At 43.2% G+C, this 19,412-nt stretch overlaps 1 protein-coding gene across 1 annotated transcript in view; it reads right to left on the bottom strand.

The window, feature by feature from the left end:
- Positions 1-19,412, bottom strand: part of LOC126995964 (uncharacterized) — an 89,350-nt gene that overhangs the window by 12,387 nt on the left and 57,551 nt on the right. The window contains exons 2-4 of the mRNA XM_050855906.1: positions 14,270-14,480; positions 9,156-9,290; positions 2,769-2,948 (exon numbers count right to left, since the gene is read on the bottom strand). Of these exons, the coding sequence (XP_050711863.1) occupies positions 2,769-2,948; positions 9,156-9,252 (277 nt within the window). The 5' untranslated portion in view covers positions 9,253-9,290; positions 14,270-14,480. The remainder of the gene's footprint in view (positions 1-2,768; positions 2,949-9,155; positions 9,291-14,269; positions 14,481-19,412) is intronic.

The raw sequence follows: 19,412 nt of genomic DNA, 5'->3' as shown, positions 1-19,412 counted from the left end.
GGCGATCCGTTTCCTCAAGTTGGGAGGCTACTCGGCCCTTCTTTCGTGCTCGAGTACCGGAGTCTCGCCGGGAACGACTAATTGATAATAATACAGCGAATTTAACGGCAGCAGCTGGAGAAGGCACCGAATTACACAGGAAATACCGAATAAAGAACCTTATCTCTTCACACAATTCCATCAAGAGTGGCTAAAAGAAACTCGCAAGAACGAATTTAACAAAAAAGAACTATAGAGAATTTGATGGCAGCAGCAGCACAAGAGGCCGGAGAATAACACAGGAACCTTACCCGATCTCACAGGCATAGCGAAAAGGAGAAATAATTAAAAAAAGAACTCACTGAAAGTACTATAGCGAATATAAAGGCAAAAGAATCTTAAAAAGTCACGCAGAAACTAATGAATATCGAGCCACATTCATTCACACAACCCCAACGGAAGGAGCAACAAATTACTCGTCAGGACCAACAACACTAAACGTACCATTGTGACTTTGATGGCAGTCGCAAGGAGATCCCAGAGCCCACAGGTAATGCCGAGTACAGAATCTCCTACATTCACGCGAACCCCTCGAAAAGGTCCCCACCAAAAAAAAAAATTGCAAGGACCCGCTGAAAGTCAATAAAAGGACCCAACAAAAGCCACGCGGATAACCCTTTCAGAATCCCAAACACCTCACGGAGTCACTCAGACCCGTAAGCTCAGACGCTTTCGGCTCTTACAACAACAACAACAACAAAAAAATCAAAGGTCACAAAGGAGGTGAATCGGGTTCTCATAAATGTTTATCAAGTTCATGGTGCAGAGGCCTTGTCAAACTCTCACCAGGCTCACACAACTTGAGTGTGTAAGCCCGGAAATGTTTGAGAATATGGGCCGCAAAATCTCCCGTCTGGCTTTGATCCGCGTCCTCTGTGGCAAGGTAAATATAGTCTACGGACAGGTAAAATCGTCCCCCCCAAAAGCTGGCTCTAAATTTGCGCTTCTGAATGCGGGTGTGTGTGATGTCAGAGCGTGGGTACGAGGAGAGGTTGCAGAGCTAACAGCGGCTCAGTCTCAGACTTGACCCCGTGACGTGCAGTGACTTGCAGGACATGCATGGGGAACTTCTCTACACACATACAGCACATACAGCATGTGAAAAAAGTAAAAAAAAAAATTATATACCAATTCTGTTGACAATGAAAAGAGTAAATAACCTGCTCGACAAATGGGAGCTCCGTTGAATGAAGAGACTCACCCACATCCAAGACCCAGATCTATACCACTCTGACGTCACGGGAAATGGGCGGAGTTTACCTATACCACTCTTTGACGTCACGGGTATGGGCGGAGTTTGGTACCTTGAACGCGCGAGGGAGGGGGGATGATTTTACCTGTCGGTAGACTATATTTACCTTGCTCTGTGACCTGGAGGCTGAGGCGTGGCAAGAGGACTCGGCTGTCACCTTTATGTTATAACGCTGAGGAAAATGTCCCTTGAAACCAATAATAAATGTTGCAGAAGAATAACCTTACCAAACAATAAAAAATTCGCCGGAGACACAGCTTTACAAACCTAATAATAATGTCCTTTATTCGTGGTTGCTAATAAACCCCCCCCAGTTATTAAAGTAGAAAAAGATGGCCAATTCAAGTTAAAATCGAGATCTGCCTTGATTCTCGTTTCCTAAGTTTGTTAAAAGTCATTGGCAGGTTTTCATGCACAACACGACGTCTTCCTCATCACCACCATCAGCATCTTCAAACCTCTCTCTTCAAAGCCCTCGCATCATGCCATCATGCCATCATCTTTGAGTTCAGCAGTACAGCCGAGCTCCTTCACAGGTCAGCAGTACAACAAAACAGACAGCCGCGTCGTAACCCAAGACACAACAATTCTAAAATGTTCCTCCACCTCGTACACAAGCTACGTTATCCTGAGTTTTTGGTCATTCTCTAACACCATCCTTCTTAGCCCGTATTCTTAAACACTTTCGGCTCTCACAAGAAATATTTCCAAAGAGGATTAGCCGGGGTCCCATGAGTGTTTCTTCCTTTCACGGCACAGAAGCCTTGTCAAACTATCACAATACTATACCTAGCGGTAACCTTGGCCCAGGGTTCGACTCACGCATAGGGTTAGATAATACCCCCCCCCCCCCTCCCCCGCATACACGCGAGGAGTAGGCCCCAGGAGAAATCTGGCGAAGGTAACAAGTGCAGAGCCGCGTGTTGCTGCCGACCCTGTGTGTAATTCACCACCACGGCCTGATCACGTGTTGAACTCGTAATCGCCAGCAGGTACCCTCCCGACATGAGCAAGTGCTCTTTATCATCGATCTCTGGGTACCGCCAGGACCTCACACACCACACAGCCCATCCCCCTTGCTCAAGGGGGGACAGTAACTACTCCTAGTCAACGGAAAGAATCCGGCCTGTGTGGGCTCGAACCACCGCACTGTCAGATCGTGAAGCCTGGCAGCGCAGCGCTCTAACCAGCTGCGCCACGGAGTGTGTGTGTGTGTGTGTGTGTGTGTGTGTGTGTGTGTGTGTGTGTCGGGTTTTGATGTTCGTCCCTTTAGGCTAGAAATAATGATAATGTCTGGTAATCTCTCTCTCTCTCTCTCTCCATCCATCTATCTACCTATCACACACACACACACACACACACACACACACACACACACACACATACACTTACCATATCCCCCCCTCCTCCCCTCCCCCCTTCCCTTCCCCTCTTCCCCCACCCCGCTCCTCCCCTCTCCCCTCCCCCCCACACCCACCGTCGAGCACGTGGACGGACACCGAGGCGGGCGTGGCGTGCACGGGCGCGCACGTGTAGTTCCCGGCGTCCCTCCAGGTGGCGTGGGTGACCAGGAGCCAGCTGGTGCCCGAGTTCTTGTCCGTCACCAGCTGCACGCCGCCCCGACCCCCGGCGTTGATCTCCACCAGCTCCTCCTTGGCTGCAGGGAGGAGAAAGGAGAGGGAGGTGACGGTGGCTGTTTGTAGAGGAGAAACAAAGAAGAGAAATTAACAGTGGTTTGTACGTAGAGGAGAAATGAGAAGTTGTAAATGAGAAGAGGAAAGAAGAGTTGGAAGTGATGGTGATTTGTCTGTAGGGAAGAAAATAGGATCTGTAATTGATGGTGATTTGTCTGTAGGGAAGAAAATAGGATCTGTAATTGATAGTGATTTGTCTGTAGGGAAGAAAATAGGATCAGTAATTGATAGTGATTTGTCTGTAGGGTAGAAAATAGGATCAGTATTTGATGGTGATTTGTCTGTAGGGAAGAAAATAGGATCAGTAATTGATAGTGATTTGTCTGTAGGGAAGAAAATAGGATCTGTAATTGATAGTGATTTGTCTGTAGGGAAGAAAATAGGATCAGTATTTGATGGTGATTTGTCTGTAGGGAAGAAAATAGGATCTGTATTTGATGGTGATTTGTCTGTAGGGAAGAAAATAGGATCAGTATTTGATGGTGATTTGTCTGTAGGGAAGAAAATAGGATCAGTATTTGATGGTGATTTGTCTGTAGGGAAGAAAATAGGATCAGTAATTGATGGTGATTTGTCTGTAGGGAAGAAAATAGGATCAGTATTTGATGGTGATTTGTCTGTAGGGAAGAAAATAGGATCAGTATTTGATGGTGATTTGTCTGTAGGGAAGAAAATAGGATCTGTATTTGATGGTGATTTGTCTGTAGGGAAGAAAATAGGATCTGTATTTGATGGTGATTTGTCTGTAGGGAAGAAAATAGGATCAGTATTTGATGGTGATTTGTCTGTAGGGAAGAAAATAGGATCTGTAATTGATGGTGATCTGGCTGTAGGGAAGAAAATAGGATCAGTAATTGATGGTGATTTGTCTGTAGGGAAGAAAATAGGATCTGTAATTGATGGTGATTTGTCTGTAGGGAAGAAAATAGGATCTGTAATTGATGGTGATTTGTCTGTAGGGAAGAAAATAGGATCTGTAATTGATGGTGATTTGGCTGTAGAGGAGAAAATATGAGCTGTAAGTAATGGTGCTTTTACTCTGTCGCTGAACAAAAGGAAGAATAAAAGGAACAAATTGTGATTGATCTCCACTGTCTTCTTGTTTGTGCGACCCCGATTCGCTGAGGAGAAAGAATAAGAGGAGGAGGAGAACGTCGATAAAGATGAGGAATGGGAGGAACGTGTCATTGGTGGTGCTGAAAAGGGATGACCTTTGAAGCTTCTAATAGAGTAACAAATGGAGGGTAATGATGGTGGGCAAAAGGTGACTGAGGAAAATGGGAATGATAGAAAAAGAAAAGGTTTAATCGACTGAATAACAAATATGAGTGTAGATATACAGGAAAGTCATGATCAAGAAAAGGTAAAAAAAGTGAAAAGATATAGCGCTGTTTTCTTTCTTCCTTTTTTGGGGGGTTGGACAAGTAGGAGGACGTGTTACGTAAGAAAAATGAATGACTCCATGATTTAACGAGCACTCAGGTGGCCGAGATACGCAATTAAGTAACTAGCCAGGTGCACAGGCAGACTGCATACCGTAGACACACACAGCACAGCCTGAACGTGATCACATTGCCTCAGCCAGTAAGCTCCGCCCCAAGCCACAATATTTTCTCATTGATCACCCAAAGCAGGCTACGCTACCTCATCGTAGAAGCTGGAGAAACAAGCGAGAAGAAGGAAAAAGGATGAGGAGAAAGAGGGAAGATGAGCAGTAAGCGAAAGAGGATGACTAGAAAAAAAAAAAGATGAGGAGAAAGGGAAAGAAGACGAGGAGGAAAGCGAAGATATATAATAGGCTTGAAAATGAAGATGAGATATAGGATGAGGAGAGGGAGAGAAATGGAGAAAGAAGATGGGAAAGAGAGAATATAAAAGGGAGAAAGAAGATGAGTATAAAGTTACCCTCCACTCTATCTTTCTTAACTGCTGGACGAGGAAGGTCGAAGAAATATTTGGATCAGAAGAATAGGATTGAACTCTATGTGAAGAAGGATCAGAAGGAGGAGGAAAAGGAGAAAGAAGGAGATAAGGAAGAGTGGAATGAACTATAGTTTCGATCATGGCTATTGACCTCACTATCTACTCTTTGTCCTTCGTTTAATGGAATGGAGGAATATGTTGAAAGATTTTAGGGGATTGCAAAAGTTCTGATGCATTGAGGAGGATCAGGAGGACGAATACATAGGAAGAACATGCACCAGAAGACCTGGCGATATATGGCGAGGGTGTCTGTCTACTACCGCTACTGCTAGTAATCTACGTGTGGTAGGACAGTATAGAATAGATGAAGGAGGAGGAGGAGAAGTTAATTTCTTAAAGCGTATGGCGAGCAAGACTAACCCACAAACAAGGAGTGCATCTCGGGATATTAGAAAGCTAGTGGATGGAAAATAAACCAAGCCCAACGTGTTAACTAAATGCCAGTATTACCAGGCGTTATTCAAAAGATGGAAACACGAAATAATATTAAGATGTTTAAATTCCCCTTATTAGTCCATCCGTGTTCTCCTCCTAACACAGTTTTCACACCTAGTGACTTCATCTTCCACCTAATAAGCCTCCTTCTAAAGAGCCTTATTTATATCATTACTGCGCCTCATGAAGTAAAAGTAATACTAATAATAATATAAAAAAAAATATTACTCTTGGCAAAATAATATTAATACTAATGATAATAAAAATTAACATGAAAAAATACTAGTGATAAAATTCTAATGATAAATATTAATACGAAATACTAACCTTCTAAAATATTCAAAAATACTTCTACAATTACTTTTTCTCGTCGTCTCTAAATACACAACAACGACCACGGTAAGAGTTACTCTGCCTGAGTTCCCCCTCGCGGTGCACCTTTACCCTCTGAACACTCTCTTCACACCTCGCAGCTTCAGCCACCTTCCATGTTCCCTTCTGAGCAATCTAGTTTCCATTATCGCTGAGCTCGTAAAAAAAAGTTGCTGAATAGATAACAAAGACCGTAACGCGAGCTCGAATTTCCCTCCCGACACCCTTTTTTCCCTCTCATCTCCTTCCTCCTACACCGACGACCGTAAACCACCAGAAAAGTTATATCTAAAAACTCTTATGCCCGTTATCACTGCGCTCGTAGAACAAATGCTGAATAGACGACAAACTATAACTCAAGTTCGAATTCTCTTTCTATCACTTTTCCCCGTTTTCAACCCGATTTTTTTTTATATAGCTTCAATGTTACTGCAAAATGCTACAGGGCGCAATGAAAAAAAAAAGGATATAATAGTTACCGAGGTTCGGGTCTCTTCTCTCAAGTCTTTTTTTCACTCCAAGCTTTGTAGGCGAACGAACTCACCCTTGAACACTATACTTCTCCCACCACTACCCTCAGAAAGCTACTGAATATAAAAACAATGAATACGACAACAGCTCTTTGGTACAGATTCCCCTCCTAGCACTTCCTTTCCCCTTTTAGGACCTCCATTCCCTCTTAGCGTCCTCCACCGTTACCACCCCAACAAACCCACTGAATACAGAATAACAACGCATACCATAACAGCTCATTGGTTTAGATTCCCCTCCTAACACGTCCCTTCCCTTCCTAACACCTCCTTGCCCCTCTTTAACAGTCTCCTTCCACACCAAACTGCCTTCCATCCCCTACTATGTTTCTGTTAGCACTGGGGCTCTTAAGGAAAGTAAGCTGAACACAAAGATTATAGCATTGGAGACTCGGTTCGAGTTCCCCTTCCTAACTCCTCTTGTTCCCTCTCTGTAATCACTTGATTCCTTTTACTATTACGCCCCATTGTAAAAAAACGTGAATACAGCAAAAATAATAAAGACCTCACCATACCTCTCGAATCTCCCGCCCTCTTTTCACACCTAAGGCCCCTAAAATAAGTCGCCCGTGAACACTTTATAACTTTTATTATTACGCTCTGCTGTTAAAAGAAAAATTGGAATAAAGTAAAATAACAAAGGCTGTACTACAAACGGGTTCGAATCTCCCTCCTAACACCTCCTTTTCACACCTAAGTCTCCTAAAACAACACTAACTCCCCCATGAACTCTTCTCTGTGTTCCCTCTTCCCTTTATCATGACCCTCTACTAAGAATACACTAATACAGTAAAACACTACAAACATGTTCAAATCTCCCTCCTAACACCCTCTTTCCACACCTTGGGCTCCCAAAACAACACTAACTCCCCCATGAACTCTTCTCTGTATTCCCTCTTCACTTTATCATTACCCTCTACTAAAAATATTGTACTTGAATACAGCAATTTACTACAAACAGGTTCGGATCTCCCTCCCAACACCTTCCTTTCGCATCAGTCGCCCCCAAACCAGCACCAAGTCGGCCGTGAACCCTTTATTTCCATTATCGGGGCGTCACGGAAAGAGTGTCGGCAGTACATTGTGGGGATGGGCCTCGAGGGCACAGGGGGAGGGCCAACCCGCGCCCCGGAACGGTCTCAGCGGGCGCGTGGCTCACAGGGGCGGCGCCGAGGCATAAAGAGCGCGCCTGACTGCTGAGAATTCCTCGTTATGGGTCTTTTACTCTTATGTAACGACTTGTGAGGGTGTAAAGAAGGAGGAAGGAGGTGTGTGGCTGGGTTGGTGGGGTGTGTTTGTGTGTGTGTGTGTGTGTGTGTGTGTGTGTGTGTGTGTGTGTGTGTGTGTGTGTGTGAAGGGGATACGTGCATGGGTGTGGGGGTATGTTTTTATGTTTGTGTGTTGTTATGTAGTTGTTGTTATGGCAAGGATCCTGTGTTGTGTGTAGATCCTGTGTTAGAGAAGATGAAGATAGGGAGAGTAAGAGAAACTACAGTGGCACATAATGATAAAGAGAAAGAAGAATAAAATGGTAAGGAAAACACAGAGAAGGAGGGAGGGGAGAGAAAGGGGGGGAGGGCAGAGTAAGGTGATAAACTGTTAAGAATTAATTTGATCCCTTATGAGGAAAGTTAGGGTCAAGAAAGGAGTTTGCTGGTGTTTTAGTTAATTATTCTCTCTCTCTCTCTCTCTCTCTCTCTCTCTCTCTCTCTCTCTCTCTCTCTCTCTCTCTCTCTCTCTCTCTCTCTCTCTCTCTCTCTCTCTCTCTCTCTCCTCCATCTTCTCAGCCTGTGGAGAAAAGACGTAGATGAGAAGGAGAGGAAAGAAAGGAGAATGGTATTAGAAAATGTTTTATGGAAGGAGGAAGAGAGGACGCGGAGGAAATGGAGGGAAAAGCGAAGGAGAGAAAAACGCGATAGAGATAACAGAGAGAAAATAAAATATTTGCCTGTGGGGACTGAGATTCCGGTGAAGTGAATAATGGTAGAACAGGAAGAAAAACGAGGAATAAGAGGCAAGGAAAAAAAGAACGGGAAAGAGTATTAGATAAGAGAGAAGGATTATTATTATTGTAAATATATGTAAAAATAGACAAATTAAGAAGAGAGAGAGAGAGAGAGAGAGAGAGAGAGAGAGAGAGAGAGAGAGAGAGAGAGAGAGAGAGAGAGAGAGAGAGAGAGGGGGGGGAGTGGGGGGGGGAGAGAGAAACAATCCGCAATATCAAAAGCTTCGTTCGACGAAGAAAAAGAAAGAAAAAAAAAATGCAAGAGCAAAGCATTCAGTCTTGCAGAGTGAACAACAACAACAACAACAATAACAACAACAACAAGTAACAAAAAGGTAACAGTCTAAAACAAAATACACAACACTTTTTTTTCCCTTCCTTCCTTCCTCTCCACCTTCATCCAGCTCCACACACTCCCCTCCACCACAAACCCTTTTCCTCCCTCCTTTCTCTCCCCTTCCACACACCTTGTTATTTACCTGCAATTTGTACTCCTGCTTTTCCTGTTAGTATTATCTTCTCTTTCGTTATTTGTCTTTGTTCTGTTCTGTTTCTCTTTCATTCGTTCCTCATCTGTCTTTCTCTCTCTCTCTTCTGTATAATCTTTCTTCTCCTCACCTTTCTTTCCTTCCCTGCATCTACTCTCCCCTTGTAGTCCTCCCAGCATCACTTTTCCCTTTTTCCCCTTCCCATCTATTTCGTTACCTCCTTTCCTTCTCCTTCTCTCCTCTTCCCTATCCCTTGCGTAACTTTCACAGCATCCCTTTCCTCTCCACTTGAGCTCATCATCTTTTCCCTCCTTCTCACCCATTCCTCTCCCCCCCCTTCCCCCGGTGTGTACTCACGTGGGTCGCGGGGCAGCACGTGGTACCAGGTGACGGGCGCTCCCCTGATGGCGCCCTTCACCACGCACGTGATGTTGATGTCGCTGCCCGCCTTCATGAAGATCTCCCTCGAGCCGGTGATGCGAGCGCTGGGGACTGGCGGGAGGGGGAGAGGCGGGGAGGGGTTAGATTAGGGGTGACAGGTGTGAGGTATAAGAGGTATAGTGTGTGTAAGGGGTGTAAAGGGGTGTGGTGGAGAGGAGGGCGGGAATATTGAGTATATAGAGGACTTGAAAAATGATAAAATCTTAGGTCCTTCGCTCTACGGTTCACACTGGCAGAAAAAATCAATTACGTAATGAGGGTTTTTATCCTATAGCATGGGAAATAGCTTCGTTATGCCCAAATATATTCCAGTTAATCATGGTATATGGACACGTCTTTAATGCTATGTCATCCTATGGCAGGGTAAAGTTTTCTTTGCAAAATGGCGTTGGAAAATAGCTGTCACCCCTCTGGCCAAGGAAGTTAGGAAAAAAAAAATCTTGTGGTATTAGGCATCAAAACGTCCGGATGCGAACAGGCCAAATGGAGGTTAAAATAGAGTAAAAAAGAAGAAGAGAAGGAGGAGGAGGAGGAAGGACAAAGATTAATAGGTAGGAGAGAAGGTTGGTGAATCTATAGAACGTGAAAGTGGAGATAAATAAACTATAGAGGAATAAGAAAAGAAAATGGAAAATGGAATGCATGGGTGACGAAAGGCAGGTAGATGAGAAATAATTAGTGAATTTGGTGAGAATGAGAATAATGAAAAAGATGAGACGAAAGATAAACCGAAAAAAATATGAAATCGTTATCGACCAGAAAAAAAAAGTAAATATGATGAAAAAGGAGATAGAAAAAAGGTACGTATAAGAGAAAGAACGGAAAGAAAGAATAGTAAAATGGAAGGAAGAAGAAACTATAAAAAGTCAGGAGGACATTGAAAAGAGAGAAAAATAAACAGCAAAAGAAGTGGAAGTTGAAAACACAGAACGAAAGGGAAAGAGGAAGAAGCCAGACAAAAGAAAACAGAGAGGAATTAAGGAAGAAAATAAGAAAAGCATAACCAGGAGGGGAAGAAGACGAGAAGGAAAAGCAGAGAAAGACAAGCGAGGCGAAGGTGTGCGACAAAGAGTAGAGGGTAAGAAAAATGGGGAAGATGGAGGACGGAAGTGGAGGAAAGGTCAATAAAGGAGGGGAGAGGAAGAAGAATGGAGGAAGAGGGAGTGTTGGTGAGGGTAGCGTGATTAGAGAGAGGAAGAAGAAGGAACTAGGAGGAAGGGAGATAGGGAAAAAAGGCGTTGATGGATGATGGACAAAGGGGAAGGAGAAGACAGACTAATAGGAGAGGTCAGAGAAAGTATATTTTAAATGTAAGAAGAAGGAAAGGAGGAAGACTAGAGATGTAAGGAAGATAAATAAATAAAACAGAAAAGGAGAAATAGACGGAGAGCGAAAAGGACGAGGAGAATGGAAAAAAAATCCAGGTGATTAAAAGACTATGAGAATGAAAGAAAAAAAAATAATTGGCAGTAGAGCTACGAAAGGAAAAGTTACAAAAAGAAGAAAACAAAAGAGAAGAATGATGCAAAGAGGAGGTGTTTTAGAAGGGATTTAGTAAAAAAAGAATGAAATGAAAAAGGAAAAGGGAAATATTACAATCAATGAGGTTATGATGATACAAAATAAGGATAAACGCTGAAGAAAAGAAACAAAGCAAAGAAATATAGACATTGGAGAAACAGAAGAAGCACGAAGAAAGAGAGAATAAAGGCGAATGTATGTTTATTAATAGGGAAATGGAACGAAGATAAGGCAATGAATAAATGAGGGAGGAAGGGGAAGAAGATAACAACCAAACTAGGGAACTGGAGAGAGAGAGAGAGAGAGAGAGAGAGAGAGAGAGAGAGAGAGAGAGAGAGAGAGAGAGAGAGAGAGAGAGAGAGAGAGAGAGAGAGAGAGAGAGAGAGAGAGAGAGAGAGAGAGAGAGAGAGAGAGAGAGAGAGAGAGAGAGAGAATATAACAGTTAAGATTTCGTAATAGCAAATCAGATTATATAGAACCAATTCCAGATTCATGTGTCTTCTTTCAACAATCCCCTTACTTCCGAAGAACGTAGAGTCGGTGGTTATGGCTGTTTGCTGCCTCCATAACCTATTACAAATGAGATACCCTACCGAACATTCCAGGCAGATTGACGTGGAAGACCCAGAAACACACGAAGTGATACCAGGCTAATGGAGAGAAGGGGATAACCTTGTACCAGTGGAACCTCTCGTCAGGAACACTTCAACTGCGTCAGGAAAGACTAAGGGAATACTGGAAGGAGTACTATAACTCGCCTGCAGGTAGAGTCCATTGGCAAGACAACATGTCATGAAGTGCAACTGTTGTACTGAGTTCTAAAGAAAAATAAATATAAAGTTCTTTTAATATTTCATAAAGTAATTAGAGAGAATGTGTGTGTATTGCTACTCTTTAATAAAGTAAGTTATATAATAAACTTTTTTTTTATATTGCAGTGCATACACATGTAGCTTTTCTAATAATTATCTCAAGTAATAAACGGAGTGTGTGTGTGTGTGTGTGTGTGTGTGTGTGTGTGTGTGTGTGTGTGTATATTTCTATTCACTAATAAATGTAAAGATGAACAGCACTATGAAGAAATACTTTTCAGTGTGTGTGTGTGTGTGTGTGTGTGTGTGTGTGTGTGTGTGTGTGTGTGTGTGTGTGTGTGTAGGGGTATTGGAGATGTCTTCGCGTTAATGTGTGAGGAAGGGAGACGGACAGATATGATATGTGTGCAGGTGTGTCTATCTGAGTAGGGGGATTAGCTGGGAGAGGTGGGCTGGAAGAGAGAGAGAGAGAGAGAGAGAGAGAGAGAGAGAGAGAGAGAGAGAGAGAGAGAGAGAGAGAGAGAGAGAGAGAGAGAGAGAGAGAGAGAGCAGTATATGTCATCCAGCCATTCAGGTCAGGTCATGACCAGGTCGCGAAAGCTATTGGTTGAGCGGTCGGGAGAGAGGGGGGTGTCCGAAACGGGCTAACTTCCTTGCCAAACCTGGAGGTTACACTTTTATCGTATCCGACTGTACCCACAACTCTCTGATAAGAGGTAGGAGGAGTTGTAGTGGTGTCACGGCGGTGTTTCCATAGTTACAACGGAGTCACGGTGGTGTTGTAGTGGTGTTACGGCGGTGTTTCCATAGTTGTAACGGAGTCACGCCGGTGTTGCAGTGGTGTCACGGCGGTGTTTCCACAGTTGCAGCAGAGTTACCCCGGTGTTACAACGCGTTTTCCTCCACCATCATGGAAACACCGCTGCAACACCGCTGTGACAGCGTGGTGTACGAGGAAACTCCGTGGTGACTCCGTTGTAACTCCGCTGTGACTCCGCCGTAGCACGGGCTCACGGAAACACCGGCGTGACTCCGCTGTGACTTTTTTGGACAGTTCAAAAAAGTTTCCATCAAGACGCTACTCGTGGAAACAATGGAAACACCGGCGTGACTCATGGAAACACCGCTGTGACTCGGAGGAAACACCGCTGTAACACCGCTGCAACTAGTTGCACTGGGGTCACGGTGGAGTTTCCATCAAAAGTTTCCTATGTGGGAAGGCCCCTTTAGTCTCTTATCTTCCTCTCTCATCTCCTCCTTTCCTTTGTAACCTAACCTTTCTTTTTCCTCCTCATTTCTCCTTTTACCTCTCCTCCCATCCACTTTCTTCTCGCACTCCACTCCGTTCCCCATTCCATTTGTCTCTTGTCTTCATTTCTTCCTCTTCTCCTTCTTTCCTTCGTAACCTAACCATTCCTCTCATACTATCCCTCATCCAGTCTCCCTTTCTTCTTCCTCCCAGCCCCATCCCTCACTCCATCGTCATCCATTAGCCTCTCGTCATCTCCCTTTTTCTGCCGCCACACCTCGCCTCCTCCGTCACTCCACCCGCAGGCCTGTCCTTTTTTTCCTCCTCTCTCTCTCTTGCTTTCTCTCTTCCTGTCACTTTTTTTCTCAGCTCTATTGTTTTTAATTCCTTGCCTTCTTGATTTTTTTTTTCTTATCACTATTTCCCTAGTTTGTTCCTTCCTCTTTTTTTGTATCCGTGGTTCTTTATCTTTTCTTCCTTGTTAGTAATTTTTCTGTTTTTTCATTCCCTCCAAGCCTTGTGTTTCCTGTTCTCTCTTTTTCCCTCATTCTTTTCTTTTCTTTTCTTCCTGACGCATAATTTTTGCTTCACCTTTCCTTCTTTCTTTTACTCTTTATCTTTTCATTTTCATTCCTTTTAATTATTTTTCTTTTCCTTTTCTCTTCTGTCCCTTCTTTTCTTATCCATCTCTTCGTTTAACACTTTCATCACCTCTCACTACCTTCACACGTCTCTTTGCTTCCCATTTTCTCGCCCTATATATTTTCTTCCTCATTTATCTTTCTCTTCCCCCACTGTTCTTAATCCTTCCTTTTGCCTTGTTTATCTCTAAGTTTTCTGTGAGGTTATGCCCATCCTTTCATCATGCCCTCTCATCTCCCTCACACACACACACACACACACACACACACACACACACACACACACACAGTCCAGTGTTGCCACTTCATGGGAATTTCCCACAAATCGGTGTGAGTAACAAGGCTACGTGGGAAGAGTCGGGGAAGTAAATTTTTGTGGGTCCATTTTTGCATGTTCCTTCCCCCGGAGCCGCCATCTCCAGAGCGAGGACTGACTACACTTGTAATTTGTACACGTTCAGTTCACGTAAGTTAAGCGCTTCCCCCTCCCGTCCCGTCTTCCCACTAGGAGGCACCCCACCAGTGTGTGTGTGTGTCACACACACACACACACACACCTCACTCACCCTTCCTCCACCTCCAACACACCCTCACACCCTGTACTCAACCTTTCTCCATTCGTGCACACCCTGTGCCCATCCCTCCCTCCCCAAACACACCCACTCACCCTTTACCCATGGCCTAATAGCCCAGCTAATGGCAAAAACAAACAAACAAAAAAAAGATGTACCCACCTTCATCACCTTATACCCACCCTTCCTCCACCCGAAACACACCCACACACCCTATACCCCCCCCTCCACTCACCCACAACGCTGAGCCTGAAGCGGCGGAATATCTTGGACTGCGTGGACACCTGGCACTCGTAGAGGCCGGAGTCGGTGATGGTGGGCCGGTCCACCTCCAGGCTCCAAAAGGGAGAGCCGGGCAGGTGCAGCGCGCGGAACCTCGTGTCCGTCGTGTACGTGAAGTTACCTGTGGTCAGCACGTGCAGGTCCTGGCGCCTGATCCACGACACCTGGGGGGGGAGAACACCTGTTGTAGTGCGGGAGAATTGTTTTGTTCTTGTAATGGTTGATGAGGTGCCTGGTTGTAATTAAGGAATGAAATTATTAAAGGAATATCAGGAACTTTTGTCTGATTCACGACACTTGGGAAGGAAGAATACCTGGTTGTATGTACGAGGGTAGAAATTTTGTTTGACATGGTTTCAAGGTTATAAGGGCCGCATTATTATGTGTATATATATATATATATATATATATATATATATATATATATATATATATATATATATATATATATATATATATATATATATATATATATATATATATATATATATATATATATATATATATATATATATATATATATATATATATATATATATATATATATATATATATATATATATATATATATATATATATATATATATATATATATATATATATATATATATATATATATATATATATATATATATATATATATATATATATATATATATATATATATATATATATATATATATATATATATATATATATATATATATATATATATATAAAGAGGAGGCATACAACACGATGATGGGGAAATAGTTTATATGTTCTTATTGTGGTATATATATATATATATATATATATATATATATATATATATATATATATATATATATATATATATATATATATGTATATATTGGGTAGGCGGTGGCTGAACTGGTTGCGTACTGGGCCCACATTCACCGCGTGATGGACGACGCGGGTTCGAATCCCCACGCTACCACCTCGGATTTTTCAGTCACCGCCGAGTGGCTTAAAACTACCCACATGCTGTCCTGAGGACCACCCATCAACCCGGACTCTAGAGGAAGCCGTCCAAGCGAATCAAGAACGAGTTCCGGGGGGCAGCACGAGCCAATGCAAGATGGCGCCACTATAAACACTCGCCTGCGCTAGAACGGGCTGGGCCGACCATCAGGCCCCACCGGGAAGAAGCCTTGGGTCGACCATCATGACCCACCGGGAAGATGCCAACCGGCGCAATGGACAGCAACGTAAAAAAAATAAAAAAAAAAATAAAAAAAAAAATAATATATATATATATATATATATATATATATATATATATATATATATATATATATATATATATATATATATATATACCACAATAAGAACATAAAAACTATTCCCCCATCATCGTGTTGTATGCCTCCTCTTTTCGCCTTTTCTCTGGGTCAGGCCGAGCGATAAACGACAGACACAAGATCTCGCCTCGGTGAACCTGGCCGAGTGTGTGTCTTCGCGGGGCCAAGCGGCGGGGCGTCAAACCACAAGAAAACGGCAAGTTCGAGAACTGAATGGGCCGTTAGCTGGACTCGAAGTGAGGATACGAAGACAACAGCAACGACATTCAGGATGGAGATGAATATAACAAGAAGAACAGTACCAGCAATACTGATAAGAACGATAGGCAGAAGGAAGGAAATTTAAATGTTGCAAGTCATGGTAACTCAAGACATCTTAGGCTAACAGGAGTCTGTAAACATGGAGCAGGAGGAAAAGTAGGAGAAAGAAAAATAAAAGTGCAAGGGAAAAGAATGAAGAACAGTTGACGGCAGACTAAGACACTTCCTTGAGAGAACTGAAAAATGACCAGACATACAACACGGCTTCGAAATATGAAGGGAAGCAGGCACAACGCTTACTGGGACACACGAAGCAACAGCGCACTACACAACCCGAGAAAAGCAATGGAAAAAAATGAAGTAATATTGATAAGTTGCTTTACTCTAAGTCCCAATAACAGTAAAAATAGGATATCGTAATAGAAAGAACATTAATGAATACTCCGACACAGGGAAAGTATATACGTATATGCTGGGTCTGACTTTGGGAAGAGATGGAACTGGGAAACATATGAGTTAGTAAGAAAGGAAAAAGAGAAACTGATAGAATGATGTAGGTTCAAAAGCCTTCCTGACGCCTCACTCCTGACTGCCATCCCGGCGTCCCTTCTTAGTGAAACGACGACTTCTTCTTCTTGTTTTGTCGGTACCGCTTCCTCTTCCTGGCCTTCTTCTCCTTGGGCGAGGTGTTGTCTATTGCGATCGTCTTATATCTGAAGGGAAATAGGAGGTGCCACATGTAGGCCGTCGAGCCTACTTCAGTCTCCTTGTTTCTTTTCTGTTTATTTTTGTGAAACGATTTAGCTTTAGATTTCGGTGTTGAAAAGGAGCCTGCAGAGGAGGAGGAGGAGTAGTGGTAGGAGGAGGACGCGTACGAGGAGGAGGAAGCCGAAGAAGAAGAGGCCGAGTAGGAAGGCTTCCTCCCCGGAGCCTTGGCCTGACTGGCCGTGCTCCTTATCCGTGCGTCGTATCGGGCCCGTGAATCGGGGTCGGAGAGCGTCTCCATCACCTGCTGCAGCTGCTGGAATTTTGTCTTAGCGTTCACGTCATTCGGGTTCTTGTCAGGGTGAATTTTGAGGGCGAGGCGGTGGTAGGCTTTCTTGATCTCCTGCAGGGTGGCCTCGGGCTTCACGCCCAGGAGCTCGTAGTGGGTTTTGTTTGCCATTTGTCCAGGTAGTGGATACACGTGTATAGGAATTCCATTCAACACGTCACCTCGGTTTCGGACACGCCGTTTTGGGTAGCGTGGAGTTGACATTGCATGGTCCTGAGTCTAGAGCTGAATGGCATACCTTTAAGGGCGCAAATCAGTGCGTTGCTAAGGTCTCTGTAGTCACTTTACACCAAACTAACCAAGAAGACCCCCCCACTGTTACCTTAGGGGAAGGGGGAGGGGGGGCCTCTAGGCTTAACCAGCGCAAGATAACTATAGGAAGAAAAAAGCTCCGAAGTGTGCGAGGCCATCGTCATGACCACTATATACAGGAGGGTGCATAAGGATATATGCAGACAACAGGAGGCCAGTCGGCGTACACACGGCGCCTCCTGGGAATGGTTGATTCACCAAACTCCCTGCCCAGCCATAAATGTGTCTAACCTCTACTGAAATCTTTCAATGGTGTCTGCCCATTTTGTTCCATTCCCCTGCCACCACCTGGTCGTGAAATAATTCCTTGCCATTTCCTTCCTCAACCTAAATTCATCTATAATCTGTATCCATTGTTGTTGTTTTTTTCTCTGTGCATGTTTTTATACGTGTTTCATCAGGAACTCCCTTGCCAATCCCTTTAACCTATTCAGAAACCTCATTTGCATCTCCTCGAGGTCTACGCCTTTGAAAAGAGTGTAAGTTAAGGTTTTTAATTGTTCTCTGGCTGTAAAATCTAAATCCTTGGAGCATTTTAATCATTCATTCGTGTACTGATTCGAGGGAGCCTATATGCATTCTGTAATGGCGGCACAAAGAGAAAAAAAGGATGACCCAGGTGGGACCTAATCAACAAAAGGTAAAGTTGAAAGCATATCCTACAGCTGCGCGTGGCGGCGGTGCTCATCTCCGTCCCGTTGGTCCTTTGAACCTGTGGTGGATAAGAATTCATTACCCCGACAAAGGGCCAGTGTAACATCCGGGTTTCCACATCTTGCCTTCCCCAGCTTTCCCCAGATATTCATTCATCGACCATCCCGAAGAGAAGGATGAACAGCTAGGTGGGCTGCACTCCGACTGCCAAGGCCGGGATTCGAACCCTGGCCCGCAGACTTGTAGTCAGGGATGCTAACCACTGCGCCGAGGGATGCATAACCTGATCAGTGCCAGATACAGTTATTTGATTCAGGTGTTCTTGGTGTCTCGGTTACTTGCGCTTTTTACTATAAATGTCCAGATTGTTTGCACAGATCCTGGTAGTAATACAATGATTTCTTTTTCTTTCTTTCCCCCTTTCCCTCCGCTCGTCCACATCCATAAACACACCCACTTCGATAGCTTTCCTTGTCCCGTGTACTCCCCCTCCCACCACCACCATCACCATCACCACCACCATATATATATATATATATATATATATATATATATAAATATATATATATATATATATATCAATGTTTTTTTTGTTTTTTTTTTTTTTTTACGTGTTAGCCCATATGCACCGTATGCAAATTATGCCTCTTCGGTGTTGCTCAGAGCAGCAGGCCCGTTTTATAGTGGTGGTTTTATACCGCGGGTTGAAAGGCCCATGTTACCAACCCAAAGCTCATCTTTATTGCTATGCAACTAGAACTCGGGTGTCAGGGTGACATGTAGGTGATTTTAAGCCACTCGGCAAATGACACAAAGTTTCAAGGTAGCACTGGTGGGGATTCGAACCCATGCGTCGACATCAGTCCGATCCCAAGCTCACCACCTTATCCACTAGGCCACCGCCACCTTATCAGGGTTGGCAATAATTAAATCAGATTGATTTAATCAAATGATTAAATCATTGATTTTTTCCCCCAAAAATCATGATTTTTTTTTTAATTTACTTTTTATTTTTTTGACTAAAAGTATTCCATAAGTTAAATGATGTGCTCCAAAGATGGTAAAGTAAAACGACCTATTCATGTGCAATGATTCATTTATTCTCTTCAAGGTATATAGCTCCCCCCCCAAAAAAAATCCTACATTATTATATATTTATAAGTAGGAACTGACAACTGAGATGAATTAATCCTTGAAATATTTTTGAGTTGTAAATTAGGCCTATCCTGGAGAAGATATATCATATCTATGTTGCCTAATCTATGTATCAATGTAATACATATGGTAAATACTTATGTAAATTAAGGAGATAGAATTCGTTTAAGATGTATGATTCCTGATTCCTGAATTTAAGTACCAGAAAATATTTGAAGGATTTTTTAAACTTTTTCAGCAAAATGTAGTCTTCATTGACTAGGTCTTTACACATGCATTAATCTTCAATTAAGTACCTTAGTTTACTGTACCTAACTATGGAGTTCACCAAGTTCACCACAGGCTTTCTGTGATGA

The sequence above is a fragment of the Eriocheir sinensis genome, chromosome 1, assembly GCF_024679095.1.
Source record: "Eriocheir sinensis breed Jianghai 21 chromosome 1, ASM2467909v1, whole genome shotgun sequence".
NCBI lineage: Eukaryota > Metazoa > Arthropoda > Malacostraca > Decapoda > Varunidae > Eriocheir > Eriocheir sinensis.
This window is presented reverse-complemented; position numbering and strand designations above follow the sequence as displayed.